This window comes from Gossypium raimondii, chromosome 4 (assembly GCF_025698545.1).
Source record: "Gossypium raimondii isolate GPD5lz chromosome 4, ASM2569854v1, whole genome shotgun sequence".
Lineage (NCBI taxonomy): Eukaryota > Viridiplantae > Streptophyta > Magnoliopsida > Malvales > Malvaceae > Gossypium > Gossypium raimondii.
In genome coordinates, this window is record NC_068568.1 from 19,884,580 (window position 1) to 19,906,953 (window position 22,374).

At 34.1% G+C, this 22,374-nt stretch overlaps 2 protein-coding genes across 4 annotated transcripts; one reads left to right on the plus strand and one right to left on the minus strand.

The window, feature by feature from the left end:
- The first annotated feature begins 244 nt into the window (after positions 1-244).
- Positions 245-2,529, plus strand: LOC105766713 (growth-regulating factor 3). 3 transcript variants are annotated; one of them, XM_012586290.2, is made up of 4 exons: positions 245-638; positions 792-983; positions 1,248-1,623; positions 2,063-2,529. In XM_012586290.2, the coding sequence occupies exons 1-4, from the start codon at positions 431-433 to the stop codon at positions 2,394-2,396; spliced, it is 1,110 nt and encodes a 369-aa protein (XP_012441744.2). In that variant the 5' UTR covers positions 245-430; the 3' UTR covers positions 2,397-2,529. The 3 variants fall into 3 exon arrangements, with proteins under 3 accessions (XP_012441744.2, XP_012441746.2, XP_012441745.2); XM_012586292.2 differs by having other exon boundaries at positions 2,165-2,529; XM_012586291.2 differs by having other exon boundaries at positions 1,260-1,623.
- LOC105766711 (1,4-alpha-glucan-branching enzyme 2-2, chloroplastic/amyloplastic) lies at positions 2,462-22,302 on the minus strand. The gene is made up of 22 exons (XM_012586289.2): positions 22,119-22,302; positions 21,123-21,280; positions 20,325-20,581; positions 19,294-19,392; positions 18,707-18,749; positions 18,508-18,567; positions 17,076-17,156; positions 15,798-15,914; positions 15,271-15,354; positions 12,608-12,729; positions 12,315-12,434; positions 8,518-8,647; positions 8,298-8,408; positions 6,725-6,853; positions 5,739-5,842; positions 5,476-5,620; positions 5,073-5,220; positions 4,882-4,982; positions 4,230-4,307; positions 3,410-3,565; positions 3,152-3,226; positions 2,462-3,031 (listed from the first exon to the last, which is right to left on the minus strand). The coding sequence occupies exons 1-22, from the start codon at positions 22,246-22,248 to the stop codon at positions 2,894-2,896; spliced, it is 2,586 nt and encodes an 861-aa protein (XP_012441743.1). The 5' UTR covers positions 22,249-22,302; the 3' UTR covers positions 2,462-2,893.
- Positions 22,303-22,374: the final 72 nt, after the last annotated feature.

Below are 22,374 nucleotides of genomic sequence, written 5' to 3' on the forward strand. Positions count from 1 at the left end.
CCGTTACATCCTTTCCCAGTGCTATTGCTTTTTAAGCTCTAGCCACTCATTTCAGCCTCGAAATATCCTTGAGTGCTTGTTTTACTCGAAATTCTTAGGACCATGTGAAGATAATATTTTTACACATGTAAAATAAAAACAATTATCTATAAAAATAACTTTGTCGTTTAGTGATTTATTTGTTTACATTTAAAAATGTCTGCCTCCTGGTGTCAGAATAGTTCCTCTTCCTCTCTTTGAAGTCTTAAAGTATTGCTATCTGCCGAAGCCATAAGAGAGAGAAAGAGAGAAGTTCCTGCAAAAGCTTTTTCCAAACTTTCTCTTTTTAACACATCAAAAAAACAGACCCCAAAACCCAAATAAAAATCTCTCTGTCAAAATACCCCCCCCCCCCAACGAACCAAAACCCCGAAAGTACATTTCTCTTTCCATGGACTTGCATCTGAAGCAATGTAGAAACCAGCATGAGTCAGACCATCAACAACCACCACCTTCTGCAAATATACCAAAACTTCACTTTCATCATCATCATCACCAACACCCATCTCCTCTTCCTTTGCTTGTACCTCATCACCACTGCAAATCCAGCAGCAACAACCTGCCACCAGTTCCTCATTCATCCTCCACGTTTCCTAGCAGTGAGATTTTCTTCCTTTTTCTTTGCACCTTTTTTTGTTTTCTTGGCAGGATTCTCAGAAAAGTTTTCGAGTACTCCTTAGTTTGGGAAGTTTCTGGCTAGCTTGCTTACTTGATTTTTGCCTTCTAAGTTACCTTTTTACTTCCCCCTTTAGGGATGGGAAGTTTCTTCAGCTTGTCTCAATGGCAGGAACTGGAGTTACAAGCTTTGATCTTTAGATACATGTTAGCAGGCGCAGCTGTTCCTCCCCAACTCCTTCAATCAATCGAGAATTCTACTATTCTTCACTCTCCTTCATATTTCCTCCACCACCCTCTTCGACACTTCTCCCATTACCAGCCACCTTGTGAGTGATTATATTTATGAAATGTGTGACCTGTCCTTGCTCTTATATTTTTATGAAATGCGTACTTTAGCACTGTCTCATCAAATTTATAAAGAAAATAAGTACATGGTAAAAGAGATTGATGCATAAATGATTTTATAGTATTATATATATATATATATATATATATATATATATCTACACGGTCTACCTAAGTGAACTTAAGGAATCTGTCCAAATAGTATGTACTTGAAAGATATGACGAGTATGAGGATGTCGGATCAGTGTTGCAATCAGGGTATTGGGTAAGAGCAGCAATGGATCCAGAGCCAGGCCGGTGCCGGAGGACTGACGGGAAGAAGTGGAGATGCTCGAGAGACGTGGTGGCTGGCCAGAAGTATTGCGAGCGCCACGTGCACCGTGGCCGCAACCGTTCAAGAAAGCCTGTGGAAATGCTAAAATCTAGTGGCGCCTGCACCACCATCATCAACAACAATACTCTTGTTGGTGCTGCTGATGGTGTTGTTGATGTTGGATGTGGTGGCCTTAAACCCACTTCTCTGATTCCCAATTCACCCTTAGAATTGGCTGGTGATAGAGCCAACAGTTTACTCCTTTCAGGGCATTCCCCTCCCGTTGATCTTCTTCGCCTTAATTATAGGTAACTTCTTTTAAGTATCTCCTTAATCACCTTAATTACAAGGTATTTTTAATTAGATTTAAATTTTTTTAGGAGAAAAAAAACCTGAAAATTAGGAGGAAAATTTTAATTTGTCAAAAAAATAAAAAATACATAAAATCATAGTTGATACAATCTCTTCACATTTTTAAAGTTGGCTAATATTTGCTATATATTTTGTAGAAAGTAAATTGTTTTAAAGTAGCGATGATGATTACTCCTTGGTAGGACCCTAATCAATATCTGACCAGTGGATGTATCTCAAAATCTGGGCAGGGGGTTTAGATTCTGTACAAGCTGACCCCAACCATTTCTTTAGTCTTTGTAACGTGCTTTCTTTATGCTCCGGTACAATATATTTTCTTTATTTTGCTTATTTTTGTTTGCCCTACAATGTTCGTGTTTCTTTTATGTCTGGCAGTTCCTCAGATTCCAATAATGTTCATAAGGGCCTTTTCGAAGCCCAAAATGAAGTCAATAACAGATCTGATGGTCAAATGTTGAGACATTTTTTTGATGATAGGCCTAGATCCTTACAACAACCTGACAACCATGCTGAAAGCCCGATGAGTTCTGCAACTTGCCTCTCCATTTCGATGCCAGGAAATTCTTCATCAGATGTGTCGTTGAAGCTGTCAACTGGCAATGGAGACCAATTGAATTGGGCTGCTGGGTGGGCCTCAAACCAGGTGGCTTCGATGGGAGGGCCCCTTGCCGAGGCTTTAAGATCATCCATGTCCAATTCACAACCTTAAAGGCTCTGCATCTCAAACTAGCATTGTTACCACTCTTTTTAGACACTTCAAGACTTAAAAGTAAATTGCTTGAACTCTGTTTTTTACTTTTATTGAACCAAACTGACTACAATAATGGTTCCTTGAAAATTAAGTTTGCGAGAAAAATAAGCACATAAGTTGTTTCAAGACATGCTAAACAGGACTCTGAGCATAATTCAGATAACAAACCGATAAACATTTGCAAGTGACCAACTGAAATTTGACTAATTATTAGATGGATAATCAACTGTACTGCACTTGAAAGGAAAAGCCCTTTTGAGTGGCGATCATTTCATCTCCTGGATACCGAAGCTCCAAGGTCATGGACTTCTACATTTTGTGCAATTTGTAGGCCCTAAAACAGCAGGCTGAGTTAGGGTAGCTGCTCAATAAGAGATTCTGTAATAGAAAAAGTTTAGCGGTCCAAAGGTTCTGATTCTTCCACAGGTGTCGATGCCTTCACAGCTTTGGCTTCTTCAACAGTTTTTAACGTTTTCAGTAAGTTGTAAATTGCCAGTTGCTTTTGGTTCATCTTCAACTAGCGCATAAACCACCGCTGTTCTATTTGGTGCATACACCAATAAGGAACGAGGGCGGTTATCATACCATCCTTCCTGGAAAAGCCACCATTAGGTTTTTCTAAGTTAGAGAACCCTTGGGTGAATTGAAGACAATGGTATGTAGGAAGAGTATGCAGAATTCAGCAATCAATGTTCTTCAGCGAATTTACTTACAGTGCTGAAAAACTCAACGTCATGGTTAAGCCTGTTGAACCCTCCAAATAATAGATCATCTGAATCCAATACAATCTGGAAGAGCAACAAAAAAAAAAATGAGTTAAATTATGATTTAATGAAGAACAGGGTAAACATTTTTCTGTCACTATATTCCAAGAGTCAATAACAAGATGTAAGATAAATCATTAATAGATATGAATAATCAGGATGGATTAGATGAGAAAACAAAAGGTTATAAACCACAAAATCCTATACCTTGTACTTTCCTGGCTTTGAGCAACCGACCCGGTAACCGCCATAACTTTCATGCCAGTGAAAGTTGAACACAAAAACCAGGTTGCCTCTTTCAAATACAATTACTCTTTCACCTTCATCCTTTCGTGATATATATTGGTGCTCAGAAGTCATGAACTGAATAAACAACAGAACATCAATTTTATATTTTAAACAAGTAAAGCTTTTTGGCTACCCAGACAGCACCGTTCGGGCAAATCACTTTGCATGAAACAGGTGTTAATTGTAGAAGACCATGAAAAGAAACTTAATAGTAAATCACAGGTCTAACATTGTATTCCAAGAAGTATGAAATAACGGTAATAGAATAATCCAAAAAAAATTCTGAAATCTCAATTGTTTCCTTTTGTCTTTATGTAGAAGACAGTATCTAATAGAATCAGAGCCATGCCCACACAGGCATATATAATGGCAAACTTTGGAAGGTTTATATATCAATGACCATGAAACAGTTTTAAATGAAATCATTTAACGATATATTTTTCAAAAGCTTTAAGGAATGACTCGACTTTAAGAAGAATATTAACTTAACCAAAAAAAAAAATCTATTTGTGAGTAAAGAATATAATCAACATTTCCGAATATCGTTTCCTCTCTTCTGTAATCTCCACTCATTTTCAATTTTTATCATTCCTTTATTTTAAAATTTCACATGTAATTTTTGTGTCATTAATCACTAGTACAGAACAATTATTAAATAAGAAAAAAATGTATCGTTCCACTATCTCATAATTCATCAGAAAGTATAAAACAACAAACCAGTAAGCATCATCATACTTACGCCATACTTAGCTTCAACATGCTGCATTGCCTGATCAAATTGTTGCATCCCCTTATACCTCAGATAATCTGCATCCCCCTATGTGCATATAACCAAATTTTTAATTGTTGATTGTAAAACACAAATACATATAATGTTGCCAGTAGACCTGTTCATGGGCCGGGTTACCCGCTCAGGCCCGGCCGGTTTTAAAGTTTATGATACTTTATATTATGTTATTTTTATATAGTATGTAATTTAGAACACATTAAAAAATAAAACTATACTAATATATAATACTACTCTAATGTAAACATTAAAATAAAGTTATGACTATATAAAAAATTTCAATAAATTAAAAATGTATAAATTTATTAAATACTAAAATAATATAATATAAATATTTTTTTAAAAATTAAAAAATAAAATGGGCGGGCCTAATGGGCTTCGTTTAGTCTTTTACAAATATGGGCAAATTTAGACAATTTTAAGCCATATTTCAGGCCGGGCTGGGCTGGGCTTAAGCAAGCATAAAGTATGTTAATATCATGCTTAGGCCTGGCCCATTAACAACTCTAGCTGCCAGTTGCCAGATAAAAGTAAAATCATGTTTACCTTCAAACTTTTAATGAATTGTAGCACAAGCAAAAAGTGAATTCAAGAGAAAACTTACAAGATCGAATCTACGCCGACATTTATCATAACTGAAATTATTCCCAGGAATTACTTTGCCACTAGGAAGATGTTGCTCTCCCCTTGGAAAATCAATCCACTCTGAGGAAAAGAATAGCTAAGAAATTATATTACAGCATTGAAATTAAAGAATAATAGATGCCAGGAAGAGTTGCAACCAGTTGATCTTACCAGGATGTCCAAATTCATTTCCCATGAAATTCAAATATCCTTCTCCACCTAGTCCCATGGTAATAAGCCTAATCATTTTATGTAATGCTATTCCACGATCTATAATTGGAGAACTTGGTCTATCCAGAGACATAAAATCATACATATCCTGCAAAAAGGAATTGAAACTAAAAAAATTATAATGCTGAATCAGACTGATAATATACATTTTCTCTATTTAATGAAAAGCATAACTTTTTACAGTTGTATTTAACTTTGCAAGGAAGCAATATAATTGCAAAATTTTAATAGCTAGAGAAGTCAAAGAAAGAAAAGATGATCAAGTAAAAGCATTTCTTTTAGCCTGTTAGCTTTTTAAGTGCATAATACTCATCAGCATGAATATAAGTAGAACATATTTAACCTTATCCATCAACCAGAATGCTATTGTTTTATCACCAACTAGAGCTTGGTCATGACTTTCAGCATAAACAACACACTTTTCCAACCACCTCCTGTTGACGAGTGTGTAAACAATGTCACCCATTTTCCAGTCTTCATCCCTCTTCCTATATGAAAAAACAAGGCAAAAAAAGTACACATTAGTTTAAAACAAAATACATTAAAAAAGATTGTACATCTGAAGTCATAACATGGTAAAAAGTTTTGAGTTGGAAAGTTAAGCACTTGAGAAGCTCAATCCATTTATCAGCAACAGCCATGTGCAATCGGTAATCAAATCCCACACCACCATCTTGCACAGGAAGGCAAAATGTAGGCATTCCACTCACCTGTATAATATATAATTGAATAATTACCAAAAGGAAAACAACGACTACTGACATTGTCCAGAGAATTTCCGATCTTTGTAACATTCCTCTTATTGTTATTATTTTACTGGTTTTTGTCATTATGCAATTGTTTTATTTATGACAGATGACAATTTAAGAAGGTGGAAATCTACTTTCAACTTTTGTTTCTTATCCAACCATCTTTGCCTGAATGTTCACAGAACTTTCAGAATGTTATTCTGCAAATAATATATGAAAGTATGCAGCAAAATCACTCCACTAATCTATTTATTTATATAAAAGGGTCACTCCAAAATAGCATTTCGTTAACTAAATGTTCTGTACAAAACAATGCTAATGTCTCTTACATTTTCTTGTGCTAGTAGCCCTTTAGGTATTCTTCGCACAAAGGATGAAATTTGTGAAACAGCAAGAATATTTTAAGGTTTCTAGAGATTCTTGTTACTTCCCTCCTATTGTTTTTGGCATCTTTAGTTGCTATGTTTCCATAACTCTTTGTCTAAAATAAAATTTAGTTTAATTTGCAACAGGTGTTTTAAGAATTCTTCATTTCATTCTACAATGGTCAAATTCACTTAATTACTAGCAGGGTAAACCTACTTATTCATATAGTGGCATACAAGCACAATTGAACAATGAAGAGAGGTGATAAAGCAGAAGAGAATTAGTAAAACATGCACTATACGCAAAAGTTTGGTAGGCTATTTGTACCCTTAACATCCACATGCATGCAAAATGTTTTGGACAGAAAATGTTGCTTTAGAAGAGACAAGAGGACTTAAAATGACTAGTTCAGGAATAGACAAATGATTACAAGTCGAAGGATACTCAACATGACTCAAAAGGAGTTATAGAACATACATCTTCACCAATGGTGACAGCCTCAGGATAGAGTCCATGAATCATGTCATTAACCAGCATCAGATAAACAACAGCTTCTACATCAGTTGCATATCCAAAGTACTCATTGTAATTTCCAGTAAATGCTACCTACAGAAAGTTCAGGAAAGCAAATGTTAAGATGGGATAATACATTGTAAAGATGCAGTGCCACTGACTTCCTTCAGTCCTCCATAATATCAAACCATGAATGAAGAAAGCCATGTGAGAAAAGGAAAAGCAAGATTTAGTTAACAAACATAGAGAAATAAGGAAAAGCAAGATTTAGTTAACAAACATAGAGAAATGTTGCTTCATCATTAGAAAGAATGGTGAATGAGCAAATATCCTCCCATGTTTTAAAATGTCACTTTATCCTCCTTTGACTATTAAGGATGTTAAAAAATTGGTGAGAATTCATACCTTAATTCTGGGTCGACATTGCTTATTTTTTAGCGAAGTTTTATTTCATTTATAGGTTATACTCTTCTTTTTCACTTTAATTTTAATTTATCTTATCAATTAAGAATTAAAAACTCAATCTAAATACCTAAAATTTTCTCATAATAAAAGAAATAAAAAAAACGTTTTGGAGTGAAAAACAAAAAAAAAAAATTAACCAGGTACATTTTCTATTCTATGAAAACCCAAAACCCATACCCTTCACAGATTTGAAAAAGAAATTGAAAATATAATTTCTTCTACGATTGAAGCAGAAAAATAAGGATATCAGAAAAGAGCTTAGATCCATTCGTATGGCATAACTGTGTTGCATCTAGAGGTGCTCATGGGCCGGATCGGGTTGGGTTCAAGCCAAGCCTAAGTATGATATTAACATACTTTATGTTTGTCCAAGCCCGCCTTGCCTAAATATGGACCTAAAATTTTACCTAAACCCGCACATATTTGTAAAAGACTAATCCAAGTCCATTTTAGGCCTGTCCATATTATTTTTTTTTATTTTTTTAAATTATATTATATTATTTTAATATTTAATAATTTTAGACATTTTTTATATATCTTAACATTATTTTAATGTTTACATTAAGAGTATTATAGGTTTATTTTTTTAATGAGTTCTAAATTACATAATATATAAAAAAATAAAGTATTATTAACTTAAAACTGGGTCAGGCCGGGCTCAAGCCTTGAATGTTAAAGCCCAAGCCTGGCCCATATTTTAAACTGGCTTAATTTTTTGCCCAAACCCTCCCAAATTTCAAGCGGGTCTTCAGGCCTGGACGGGTAGCCTGGCCCATGAACAAGTCTAGTTGCATCATGGTTCAAAACCCACTCATATAATCCAAAGTCTTACTCTCCTTAAGGCAATGCAAGGCCATGCTTATATTTGGGTAACATAGCCCTGGGGTATGATTAAACTGACATATTAACTAATAATGCAAACAGTCAAAGGGGAAAGTAACATTCCAAAAATTACATCAGTTCCACTTCTCTATATGACATAAAATTTTGACAATTAATATCTGGACATGCAAGTAATTTATTTTATGACACCAAGCAAAAATAGAATTATCCAAACTCACTAGGGTAATACCTGCAACCCATGATGGGTGTACATCATTGAAGTCACGCCATCAAATCTGAACCCATCAAACTTGTATTCTTCCAGCCACCATCTTGCATTTGAAAGTAGAAACCTTAGTACCTAAAGCAACATGTAAAAAATTAGATACAATAGGATGGAAGGAACCCAAATTCCTTCAACAATGTATGACAAACTATTATACAAGAGAACTTTCAACAGAAGTACATACTTCCCAGCTTCCATAATTAAAAAGGCGAGAATCCCACATCCAGTGATGACCCTTTGACCCCGAATGGAAGTAATGAGCATCAGTTCCATCAAACATGTTCAACCCATCCAAAACATTATTAGATGCATGGCTGTATTCATAAAAGATCAGTCAGATAAAAAGATGGACGAAAAATTTTTATTTGTAACTTAAGTAAAATTTTATTAGTAACTTAATTAATGACTCTAAAGATAAAACTTTCTCTGTAAAACAATATGCTAAGGTACCATTTGTCATTTGGTTACTGTTTTTGCCGCCAGTTTTTTGCTTCCACAAGCAAAAGTACATTTGGATAGGAAAGAAAATAAAATAATTAAAAGTATTTATATATATCATTTATTTTAGAACAAAATAATTTGATTTTTCTTTTAATAGAACAGTTATTCTAGAAATTTCGTTACATTTTAGTCATATATTTTCAATCAATTATGACTTTGCTTTCTCCCTTCCCACTTTCCAGCAGCCTTTTAAAAAATCAAAAGCTCAAAAAGAAGACACAAGGTTGAACCTTGGAGACAAAATTGTTGGGAGGGACAATCGCGAATCCTGAACACAGACCATAAAATGGACATGGAGAATACCAAAATACAAGAAACAAAAAGCAAAAATACATGGAGAATACCGTTTGTCATTTGGTTACTGTTTTTGCTGCCAGTTTTTTGCTTCCACAAGCAAAAAGTACACTTGGATAGGAAAGAAAATAAAATAATTAAAAGTACTTATATATATCATTTATTTTAGAACAAAATAATTTGATTTTTCTTTTAATAGAACAGTTATACTAGAAATTTCGTTACAGTTTAGTCATATATTTTCAATCAATTATGACTTTGCTTTCTCCCTTCCCACTTTCCAGCAGCCTTTTAAAAAATCAAAAGCTCAAAAAGAAGACACAAGGTTGAACCTTGGAGACAAAATTGTTGGGAGGGACAATCGCGAATCCTGAACATGGACCATAAAATGGACATGGAGAATACCAAAATACAAGAAACAAAAAGCATATTCGCGGAAATCTGGGATTCTTTTCCAAGAATCTCGGGATTTGATAGGCTAAATTGAAGACAGACTAAATTACAGGAGATTGTGTATGGGTAATTGATTCTTTAGAAGAGATTTTCTTTCTTACTGTAGCTTATTTTTTGTGTATAAGGTTGGTTTTTCAGGCTGTAAAATTTAGAATATAGAGAAAACTTCTATTTTTTCATCCTAATTCCTCTTTAGAATTCTACATGAATTCTTCATAATCTTCTGAAAATTTCTACATGGTACCAGCGCCATTTGGCTTTCTTTGGTTCAGACTTCATCCATGTTATGCCTCTATTATTCAATCTAAAGCAGTAGCCTGATCCAAACCCTCATGGCCTCAGAATCAGGCCATATCAGGAAGCATGTCCGTTCAGGAAGTTTTGAGCAGTGGCAGATCAGAGGACTCTGTTATGCTCATCACTTGCCGCATATCAGAATGATTACCTCACTAATGCTGCCATTCCCCCAAGACAGGATGATCCATGTTTCAGAATTTGGAAATCAGAAAATAATATGGTTTTCTCATGCTAGGGACAATAACATCAACAATGCCTAAAAAAGTTCAGCTCTTGCTACCCAGGGAACCAATTCAGTCTATGCTGCAAAGCAAAAGAAAAACAGGTCTTGGTGTGATCATTGCCGCAAACCAAGACATACTTGAGACACATGCTGGAAAATTCATGGTAAGCTAACAGACTGGAAGCTAAATAGGGACAAAGAACCCCATGGTTTTGCAGCTGCTTCAAAGAATAAGGATAAATCTGACAGTTAAACTACCTTGGTCAACATGTAGTAGGTTGAATGGCTACAATAAATGTTTGGCTTAAATTCAAACTCTACCACAATTGTCTCTACTAGATCCACTGCCCAAAATGGTAATTTTTTCGCTGATCACATGACACAGCAGGCCGGATTATCAATTCTGGATCTCAGACCACATGACAAATGATGCATCTTTATTACAAGATTGCAATCCATGTCACAATAATTATGAAGTCAACATTGCCGATAGGTCACTTTCCTAGTATATCTGACACATTAATACTTCAATCTATCCTTTTGCTTCCAAAGTTAAAATGCAACTTGCTGTGTTAAATAGTAAACTTACTAGAGATTCAAAGTGACTTCCAAAGTTTTCGTCTTCTCATTCCATGTTTCAGATTTGGATTCTTGGGAAGACAATTGGCAATGCTAAAAAAAGTTGGTATTTACCAAATTAAGGCCAAGGATCCTCAGAAGGCTCAAACTCATCATGTTGACTCCTGCATGATCAATGTTTCAGGTTCATCATTTTCTCATTCCAATAAAGATGGTACAATAATGCTATGGCACTTTTGTCCAGGACACCCAAATTTCATGTACTTGCTCAAGTTGGTTCCATCATTATTCATCAATAAAAATCCAAAATCCTTCCAATATGAGGTTTTCATTTGTAAAAACATTGTTGTCTTGTAACACCTATCTGCTTCAAGAATACAAACCATCTCAACCTTTATCAATCATCCATAGTGATATTTGGGGACCTTTAAATTTGATCAATAAAACGTCATCACAGACCTTTAAATTTGGTACCCCGTGTCAAGTCCTATGTGAGTCTGTTCAACAAAACAGTCATGACAGATATTTGACCAAGAATCTTTGGATGTTTAGCCTATCTCCATGTCCCCCTCTCATCAATGAAGTAAATTTGATTTGAAGTCCATCAAATGTATATTTCTAGGGTACTCACCTCATGAGAAGCGTTATAACTATTACACTTGACTAATTGACAGCTGACAGTTTATAATTGACAGTTTGTATAACTTATTTCTAAGGACTAATTAGATTCAATCAGCTTGTGTTTAGGAATTTTAGTCATTACTAATTTCCTTTTATTTTCCTACTTTGCATATATAAATAGCTATGTAACCTACTCACTGAAACACAAATACAAAGAAATCTTCTCCTATTCTTCATTTTTGCTGCCCCCTCTGGTTTTAACATGGCATCAAAGCCAAATTTCCAGATTTAGGAAGAAATTTTTCAATTTTTTTGAAATCTCTCAAAACCCTAGAACTAAAAATTTGGTACTTACCCCTTTAGGTCCATTTTCTCTTTTCACTGCCCACACTAGAGAGGTCAGAACCCCATTGCCAACAAAACCCTTGATTCCGGTGGCCAACAGACCTGCGCATAAGTCCCATGCACCTCCATCAGATTCTAGTTGCTTCCTCATGACCAACGCATGTAGCTCACCCTGCCAGAGTTTCTTCTCTCCCACCGCCATCGATCTTGGGCAGTATTTCCAGCCTAGCCCTCTGTTTTGACTCCATTTGGTGCTGGTCAGATTTTTTTTATTTTTTGGCCTATTGTTGGGTAACTATATTGGCTACTGTTAGCCTTTTGGGGATAAAATACTTGTTGCTAAATTGAAGGGATTTGATAGACAAAATTATAGATTGTGTATAGCTGATTGATTCTTTAGGAGAGATTTTCTTTCTTATTATATAGCTTAATTTTATTCAGGCTGTAAATATAGAGAACTTTTATTTCTTCATACTAATTCGTCTTAGAATTCTACATGAATTCTTCATATCTTAAAGCTTCTATTTGCATAAAGCCTACGGGAGAGAAGCATAAAGCCTATTAACTTTTTGTCGAAAAAATATGGGACAAAAACCATTTGGATAAGAATTTACAACTAAGGAGCATATTTCTATAAAATATATCTCCCAAAAACCTAATTTGTTTACCTGTGCACAATATCCATAAGAACAAGTAGACCCAACTCATGAGCCCTGTCTATCAAAGACTTAAGATCATCCGGAGTTCCAAAGCGGCTGCTTGGTGCAAAGAAATTTGTCACATGATACCTGCAACATATTAAATGAAAATTGGTAAAGTAGAAGAGTTTAGTTTCCATAATGGAAACTAAATTGTAAAGACATTTTATTTTTACGTCACAACATAGCAGAGTTTAGTATAAGTTAACAAAACATAAACAGCAAGAAATAGATTTGAGCTAATATTATGATTGAGATAATACCCAAAGCTTGCGTAATATGAGTGCTCTTGAATAGCCATGATCTGAACTGCATTATATCCAAGTCTTTTAATGCGGGGAAGCACATTATCTCTAAAGTTGGCATAGGTGTTAATTAATGGCTCCTGCATCTCAAAGTTGATAATATTAAGAAAACTAGGAAATGGAATAACCATACCATAAGGTAGCATGGAAAATAAAGGCTGGAGATGTTTATGATAAAAATGTTCTTTGAACAACATTATGCAATAAAATTCAGCTACTTAAAAAATGAGCAAATTTTACACAATGATCGGTAAGGGACCAAAAACCACAAAGCATGTTAGACTTATATTATATGCACATACCACCACCACCGCATTTTGAGGCAACATATAAGACTAAGTTTGATTAATGCAGAATCAATGTCAACTACCAAGAAAAGAAAGAGCAGACTAAAGAAAGGCTAAAGATTAGTTGACAGAATCTTCTTTCTTAAAAGCAAACATCTTAAAACGCACTACACTGTTATTTATGGCTTTCTTTGTAACAACAAAGGTTTTGCCTAGTGGTTGTTACGCCTCACTAAATAGGGTTGAGGTCTAAGGTTTGGATCCCCTCTCCCTTCATAGACTTCTTCACATGCATGTATGCCACAGAGGCATACTGGCTTTCAGCATCTACAGGTAATTCTTTAACAGAAAATCTATAAGTAATTTGGAATGAATAAAATTTTCTATAGGTTTTTTCTATTTTTAGATGACTTAAACATAGTTTATGCATGTCTAGAAATTTTATTTCACTAAATTAAATTCTTTAAAGGTAATACATATCAGTAACATGTATCTTTTTATAGTCTAGGAATGACTTAATAAAATACAAGGTGAGATATAACTTAATAAAGTTATTCAAACGGCAAAAATCAAGTTCTTTTACCTACAAAAACTTCCAATTAATGCCTATATTTATGTAATTTAAAGGAAATCCATAAGTTCAATATACAACTGATAAAATCTCTTCAAAACTAAATTAACATTTTACCGTATTTGCAATACGACGATTTTCTTTGTAAATGTTCTTTACCTGAGGATTCTTTACCTCAGGAACAGTTATGCAACTTAGCTTTCTAAAGTTATGCCTACACAGAATATGATCCGTGACAACAAATTCAATTTTATTAGTCATAAATAATTAAACTGAATTTACTTATCCCAAAAATAAAGAAGAATAACATGTGAATACCAGGGATGCCATAAAATCTTGAATAAAGAGATTGAGATATTGAGAAGGATAGAAAATTTGTGTATATTAAGGTTTTGAAAAGGGTTTTGTAATAAAATGATCTAAATTTTTTTTTAATTCTCTTGGACATTGTTCTCTATGCAATGCAATTTTGAAGTGGTATTTGCAAAAGATTGCATTTAGTATCTTTTTTTCCCCTACAGTAGAACAAAATCATAAAACTGTCCAAGCATTTGGTTCAATGATAAATGTGTTCCTTTACTCAAATAGTTGGGTTATTTTCCTTCATAATCAAATTATATAAAAGGTTAAACTCATAGTTAGTGCACTGAACTACACTAATTCAATTTTTAAAGAGAAAAGAAAAACACAAAACACATTTGGTCTTAGCTTCATATTAAAAACATGTCGTGGAGAAATCTGAAGATACTTCTAGAACAAAAATAATTAAAAAATCTACCTAAACACAAATTAGGCCTGAAACTAAAATTCCCAGAGAAAAAACTAATGAGTACCAAGAAAAAGACAAAAGGAATGGTCACACTGATACGATAACAGTTTGTGAGTGCTAAAACAGTAACTTGAGTTCGGTTTTAGCATATTTAGTAACATGTAGCAAAAATGAAAAGAATGCAATGGTTGTCTTCTACATTTAAGAATATTAATTGTCTGTAAGCTGCATACAACTTAGCTTATTAAGACGCAAGAACCTCCAAAAGCCCTTAAAACTATATATTTGTAATACCATGTCACAGGACCTTGTGGACCCAGATAGACACCTTAGTTAATAACCATCATACGGACAAGAAGATGAAAAATAGTTCCAGATTTTGGTTTAATTGCAAATCCAGGCTTCTTAATAGGTTTCAGAAATGGGTGAAGAATCCTAATGAAATGCAATTAATCCAACTTTCATTTTGTTGATTTCTAACTGCTAAGTGAGATATTTCAATACACAAAGCAGTTAACAGAAGTGACTAGTTATTTGGCATTTGCAATATCATTTACAGAAGTAACACTCAATATTTAATGCAATCCAAATGGAAGACAGTCTAATTTCCTTTAATCAAAGAACAAGGGAAGTAGGCCACATACACCTACAAGGGTTTTGGAAAGCTTAATCCATCCTTTTCTCTTTAGGAGAGGTCACTCTGTCATCGGGATTCAAACTCATTTTAAAATTAAAAGGTTTCTTGAGACAGCTATACAGTTTGATGCACTTCCCAGTGCATGTTTTTAAATATAATACCAAGATGATTTTTCAGTATAAAAAACTCCTGCTTTTCTTTTCATTCTCAAAGTCTTGGAGGAACATGTCATATAAAATATTGGAAGAAACAGTACAAAAAATATGGCATGATAGCAATTAACAACAAATTAGAACCGTTAAGCAATGTGACAGAAGACTGGAATCAATTCATGCAAGGGAAAAGAGAGATGCATACCATGCTACTCATTCCAACATGTGATTCATAAATTCTAAGTGATTTTGGTCTTTTTGGATGGGGGTGTTTGAATACGTACTTTTCCTGTCACAATATAAATTCCGTTAGTCACACAAGAGAGTAACAAAAATTTGAGATTAGATACATATAACTGCCTGAATCTGGCAGTGATTAAACATGCACATGCAATAACATAACTTAAAAATTGATTTCACATACGAAAGTGAACAAACCAAAATCGGTTAGTTATAAACTTTTTTAAGGGAGTTGATTCTTAACACCAACACTACGTTCATAAAAAACAACCTCCTTGCATAATTATTCAAATAAGTATAAGAAATTATTTCTCTTTAAACTCGTTTTTTCATGCATGCTGGTGCATCTTCACACTCATGCATTCATTTTAGAAGTATTACAAACATTAGTTAGTACTTCTGATTTTACCCAGGCTCCAATTATTTCAGCAGCTCATAGTTTGAAAAGAATTAAGTCATTTAATATTTCCAAGCAAACCACACTAAATATACCTCTTCTGGTGGATCATAGTATATTCCACTGTATGGGATTTCACCAGGTGCTTGAACAGAGAACTTGATCCAAGCAGGAATAGAATCCTTAACCCCGGATCGAGTTTCCATGCGGATCTACAATCATATGGTCAAAAAGTTAAAATGCACAAATGGAAAAGGAACTTTAATAAATGGTAATTGACATTATCATAACAGCTAACCAGAACAGGGTCAAAAAATCTCTTCTGTTCTTTTTTCTTTCTGTTTTTTTAACGCTGGAGTTGGTTGGATCTCAGCTACCTTAAATAATTTTGTTTGACTTCGAGCACCCATTAAATACATTAATGCCAACAGATACAAAGCTTTACACAGACAGATTATAAAGGTATTTTGCTCCATTCCATTTTTTTCTGAAGAAGTTTCAAAAGATTTTAAATTTGCATAAATGATCTTAGAAGCAAGTTCTACAACAGGAAGAGCTTAAACAATATAACTTATAATCTCAATTAGTGAAAAGAGTAACATATATATTTTAAGATTCTTTAATATCTTAATATGATATCAAAGCCCAGGTTTTTCCTGATCCTCCTACCCCCCATGTGAAGTTTTACTAGCCCTTGAGAGGTTGTACATATCTATGACCCTGTGGGGCTAGATGTAAGGGGGAGTGTTAAGTGGTATTATCGCTCATCTGTTAAGTCTTGGTTTTACTGTTTGTCTTCTTTACAAATCAGGCCCTTCCACTTATAGCCAATTGGTTTTAGGTTGGATGCTTAACACAAGTCATGTAAACTTGGTGTTACTTTTAAAATGTTCAACTCATGTCCACCAAACTCAGCAACTAGCCTTCTCAGTTCTTACACCTGTTATTTTTCTCATTACATTACAAATTATTCCCACAATTACTATTCTTTATTTCAATAATAACAGAAGAAAATTTTCTCACTTTTTCAAACTTTTAGTAGCACACTTTTGTGTACTGAACTCTAGTTAAATTAATTATTGTAAACGTTGTAGTACAACCCAAGGTTCAAAATTTTATACTGAGAGCCTTTATTCAATAGATATTTCTGCCAATTAGATGAGCAACAGGATCAGTTCCTGGTTCACAGGTCATGACCAAAAGGTTAAATACATTATTTATTCACAAGGAAGAGTTGCAAAATTTTATAGTTCCATTTTGCTCTGAGTTCACAAAAAGGGGGAAAAGATTTTTTTATTTTTTTTAAATAGCATTTGAATGTACACACAATAACATTCATGAGCCAAATTTATATTCATTTACTGATAACTTACCTTCACTCGAGAACCATGGGGAATTGCTGGTGAACCATCAGCAGTATTAGGCAAAAAGATCTCCCAGACACCAAACTCATTCTGTTAAATTATAATTGATGATTATAGAATTAAGCAATAGATGGAAAATAAAAGACGGAATATATATAAAAGCAACACATCACTACCAATGTAATTTAACATGGCTTTCTAAGAACTTAGCACATAGTCATGTTCCCTTTTATGCTTGGGGGACTTGGGGCTGCATGGCATTAAGTTTTAAATACATGAATCTGCATGGCAAGGTGACACCTCATTATAAAAATTTTGATAGTGTTTATCTTCTTAACTTTTCCATTGGGAGCTTGGAAGCATACCAACTGCACCAGACTATGCACCTAATCTTTGGTCCATTGAGAAGCTTATTTGTGCTCAAATACATACAAAAAGATCCATGTTTACATTAGCGTTAAGCCAAGTTTTTGAAAACCAAGCTTAAATCTCTTTAAACTTCTTTTAGCACATGCATTGAGAGAAGATATAAGCATCAACTTATGAACATCCAACAATGCAAATATTCAGTTCCCAAAAGCATTAATCTTAAAAGAAGACTAATCAGAGACCGTAAGAAAAGCAGCAGAGCAGTAGCTCAATAAAAGCAACACAAATGATGTGGAGTTCAGCAACAGATATAACATAGCAAGAAGACCGCCTCAAAAATATAGTGCTGAGTTGCTGATATTTTGAGATGTCAGCATAACCAGCTAAATCTTATGGCTGCATAATTTAAGACATGCATAGAGGAGAAAGTTCACATAGCAATAAAAGAAAATGCTTTTAGTAAATATAGGACTTCAATCAAGCTGAACCCTAACAACAAGAAGCTTGAGCTCGACATCAAACTTGATCAAGTTTCATTTTTAAAGCTTGAGCTCAATTAGAGATAAAATTCGAATCATTGGAGCTCGCACAGTCAGGTTCGTTTACCTAGTCAAAAATTAATTTGATTCTTATGCTCGACTTCAAACTCAATATTATGCTAGAGCTTGAGTTTAAACTTGAAAATATTTTCTTCTTCAGCAATTAAAAATAATCAAATAGAAATTTAAGAAAGCTAGATCAGGCTCATGTGTTACTCGAGTAGGGCATTAAGATGCTCGAACTTGACTTGCTCGATTACTTGAGCAACTCAAGATCAACTCCACAATGACCAAGCTGAATTTTAATTTTTTCTGAGCCGAATTTAAATAGCTTGCAAGCACAGGTATCCCATTTACACCAGCTAGGTACAACTAATAAAACATTATTCTGCTAGTATGTACTGCACTACACTTCATTCAAGTAATCCTCCATCTACAGCAGAACATTTCTTACAGACATAGGTAATATAAATTCAATTAATAAGTAATGCACAGGTGTAGCAATTGTTCTTGCAGAAGAAAGCATAACATACCTGGCTCATTGTGTCTGCACTAGGGTTCCAATTGTTAAAATCTCCAATCAGTGCTGCTGACTGAAGCATAAAATGCAGTAGAACAATCACAACATTGAAGTAAAACAGAATTCTAAAAGTTAATAAGATTTTTTATCGGATAGAAGATAAGACGACTAATTGTTAAAGTCTCAAAGTGTTGTAATGATGCATAACAAACCTTAGCTCCTGGGGCCCACTCCCTGTAAGTTATCCCTGTCTCACTGAAGCCGGATGAGATTATATTAGACGAGCAACATCAAGTTATCATAAAACAACTTCTAAGACATAAAACATGGAGTCAGCATTTTTCTAAAAATTGAAGCTAACAAGATAGCTATTACCCATGTAATACAAAAAATTGTCAAGGAAACATGGAGAAAACATTCAGAACTTCATAAACAAATAAAACATATAAAAGTGACACATTGAGGAAAGGACTAAACCTAAGGGCTGTAATAAAATTCTTCAATTTTAACTTGCACCAAAGAAACAAATACTTGCTCCATACTTTGAGCATCAAGGAACTTGATTTCTTTCTTAGATTAATCGGCCTGAATTTTAAACATAAAAAAGTAAAAGATGAGGAAGATCATGGACACTTTTCCAACACAAAAAAGTTACAAGAATATTCCAACACTAATTCATTTAATGAAAATTGTTTGTTTGAATAAATCAAAATAAATTGCACTTATCATAAAAAGCAATGACATGAAACCATGAGGGCTACAACCAATATGCCACACTAGGTATTGGAAGGAAAGTAACCTGCGCGTGAAACCAAGCTTCTCATACCCACGAGAAAACACTTCCAAGCCACCTTCATACTTGTCAATTTCCTTGCGTATTTTTTTATATTGTGCATACCTATAAAGGATAAAATATACGAAGTAATCAAATCTTGACAAAGTTATTAATTGTATTCCGGATATGAAACAGTGCAGAAAAATGAGGTATAGCACAGATTAAATAAGAAAAGAGGAAAAAACAGATATTACAAGCTAATATAATACCGGAGAGCTATGCAGTGAAAACAAAACATATTACTGACAGTAAAAACTAAAGCTGGCAAGTCAAATCACACCTAAAACAAGCAACCTAATCAGATACATCTTTTTTACATTTTCAGAATATTTTCCAATAAGGAACTGTAACTCCCCCCACTGCAGTTCAAGGGGACATATAATCATAAGACCGTAAGCAGCAATATCCACTTGTGTTTGAACACAAGTACAATGATAAGATCAATAAGTAGCTTATTGCTTTAACAATTTAAGCCAGTCAAGAATAGTAACATAATTCAAAAATCAATTATATTTGATTCCGTTACAGATTCTAGCAAACGAGAAAGAAAGCAGAGCGACTTGCTTGCTTGTTCAATCAGATCAAATCTAGTTAAAAAACAAAATAATAGAAATAGACAACCCCCAAAAAGCCCTAAAATAATAAAGCAAACGCAAAAATGTAATGAATTCTGAGTGCTTTTCCAAGTATTGCTTCTTAAAAGTCAAAGCATAGAATAAATATTAACAGCTAATAGGAGACATGAAAATACAGATTTATTCACTGAGTTCCTATCCAAATACCAGCAAGGACCTCCAAGTACCACGTGCAAGTCTGCTGTAGTGAAGATAGGCAATCACAGTACACAGGCAACTATAACCAATATGGCAAAAAAAATCCAAGAAACTAAAGAACTAAAACCTACAGCTTCCTTCTAAAGCCCGGAGAAGAGTAAACACTTGAATTCAAATTATCAGATGAGAATCATACGAGTAAATAAAAGAAGATTAAATTACCGGTAATCGATATGGTTACGGAAACCCAACAATAGTGAATCTATTTCATATATTTTCTGCCCTTCACCAGGAGGGGGAATGGACCTTGGTTTTGCTTCACTTTTCTCTGTACTTGCGTTCCTGTGTAAAGGGACAGATGGCTCCTCAGCATGAGCTTCTTCATCACTATTTGCAAACACAGACGGAAAAGATTCTTGTTCTTCAACTGCAATCATTTTATCATCTTCCATTCCTTCAATATCTACATTATGAATTACCTATAGTAGAATCATAAAGAGACAAGGACTTTTACTCTTTGCATTTGATTTTGTTACCTAAAATGTAGAACTTCAAAGATAAAAGTAAAACCAAGAACATGCCATTCCTCAACCTTAGTCCTCAGCGGCTCAACTTTTATGTCCGTTTACTATAATTTTTCTTCCAAAACAGTAATTGCTCAGAATCAGAGTCACAAGTTTTCAAAAAAAAAAAAAAAACAGAGAGGTTAAAAACTGTTTTAGAGAACCAACAAGCTTGAATGACTTCATCAAAGATATAAAAACCAAGAACATACCGTTCCCAAACTTATCCTTATATGTTGTTTATTATAATTTTACTTCCAAAAGATTCGGAGTTCAGACATAGAACCACACGAATCAACCGGCTTGAATGGCATAAACACCATCCCAGAATTTCATTTTCCAAATTTACTCCCAAGTATAAACTCATGAAAATTCAACTGCACTCAATCTAAAAGAAAAGAGTAATATTTCTGTAAATTCAAAATACAGTACGCATTATTCTCAGAAAATTGCAAACCTGAGGATCATCTGAAATAGTGCTAGGACTTTCCAGTTGATCTGTCATGGGTGAAGAAGCATCACCCTGACCACCGGGATCAAGCACTTTCTTGGATGCAGCAACGGTTAAGGATGAGAAGGCTGAATAAGAAGAAGACTTTTCTATAAAGATCCTCCCTACAAGCAAGCATCAAATCAATTCTCCACATATTGCGTAGCCAATGTCTATAAAAGCAGTCACCATCCATAGAGAACTCTTTTTCCAGTACTAAAATTATACTAACAAATTCAGATCCGTCTTCATTACAGAAGAAGAGAAATCAGAATCAACAGCCATAACGGGAAACTCAGAAAATAAAGGAAATGATCCAACCATGACTTTTGACAATAGGCTGATGATGCAACAAATTATACGCCTATAACACTTTTAACGGTTATGATTTTATTTTCTGCTTAAGGTTCCCTAACTGCGAAATTAAAGTATCGTCCTTTTTTACAGTTCCTTCCGTATGCAATTATTACTTTTTCAATTCATAAACCAGAAACTTCGTTGCAATTTTTTTTATTGCAACAAGTTCAGCGGTAACATTTTGAACATGCTGATCAGTTGTTCAACAATCCATGTTTCTTCCAATATTAACAAATCACCTGTTGGCGATCGCGATAGCCATAGCGTGCATCAAAGAATATTTAAATATTCATACTTTAAATATAAATTTCATTAAAGGACACAATATTTGAATTCTTTTCGTTTCTTCGTTTGGATCATCTACAACTCGGAACTCCTTTTCGCCATTGTTTCCAACTTTTTTTTTTTAAATAAATCAAGCATTATAGTTTTGAGTAATAAAACTTGCTAAAGCTAACCGATTGCTGTTCCATAATCTTTTTTTTTTGTTAATAGGAAAATGAAAACAAGATTAGATCAGTTATAGAAAAATAGAAGTTATTAAAGTTAGAGCTGAACAAAACAAAATATATAGAGAAAATAGAGAAGAGAAGGGAGGTTAAATACGAGAAAAGTGATGCTTCTTCAACAAAAGCGACAAACTGCAACTCCTAGAAGCGCCATTGAAGCTTGACGCACCGAACCTGTAGACTGGAGACACACGAGGAAACCGTAAACCAGATACACAAAAAAGCATTATTTCTTCACGGTTTCTTTTTTTACTTTTTCTGATTCGGAAGCTAGAAAAGGAGCGGAAAAGTGTTTTTTTTTCCTTTAAAAATAAAATACAGATCCGTGGGAGAGAGAGAATGAAGAGCAAATA

Bases quoted from the DNA above. Each gene is read 5' to 3' on its own strand.
- LOC105766713 (XM_012586290.2), top strand. From the start codon at position 431: ATGGACTTGCATCTGAAGCAATGTAGAAACCAGCATGAGTCAGACCAT. The intron at 984-1,247 runs GTGAGTGATTAT...ATGTCGGATCAG, and splicing joins CTCCCATTACCAGCCACCTT to TGTTGCAATCAGGGTATTGG. The intron at 1,624-2,062 runs GTAACTTCTTTT...TATGTCTGGCAG, and splicing joins CTTCTTCGCCTTAATTATAG to TTCCTCAGATTCCAATAATG.
- LOC105766711 (XM_012586289.2), bottom strand. From the start codon at position 22,248: ATGCTTTTTTGTGTATCTGGTTTACGGTTTCCTCGTGTGTCTCCAGTC. The intron at 12,730-15,270 runs GTATGCATCTCT...TTTGAGATGCAG, and splicing joins ATGTTGGAATGAGTAGCATG to GAGCCATTAATTAACACCTA. The intron at 5,843-6,724 runs GTATGTTCTATA...TATATTATACAG, and splicing joins CTGTCACCATTGGTGAAGAT to GTGAGTGGAATGCCTACATT.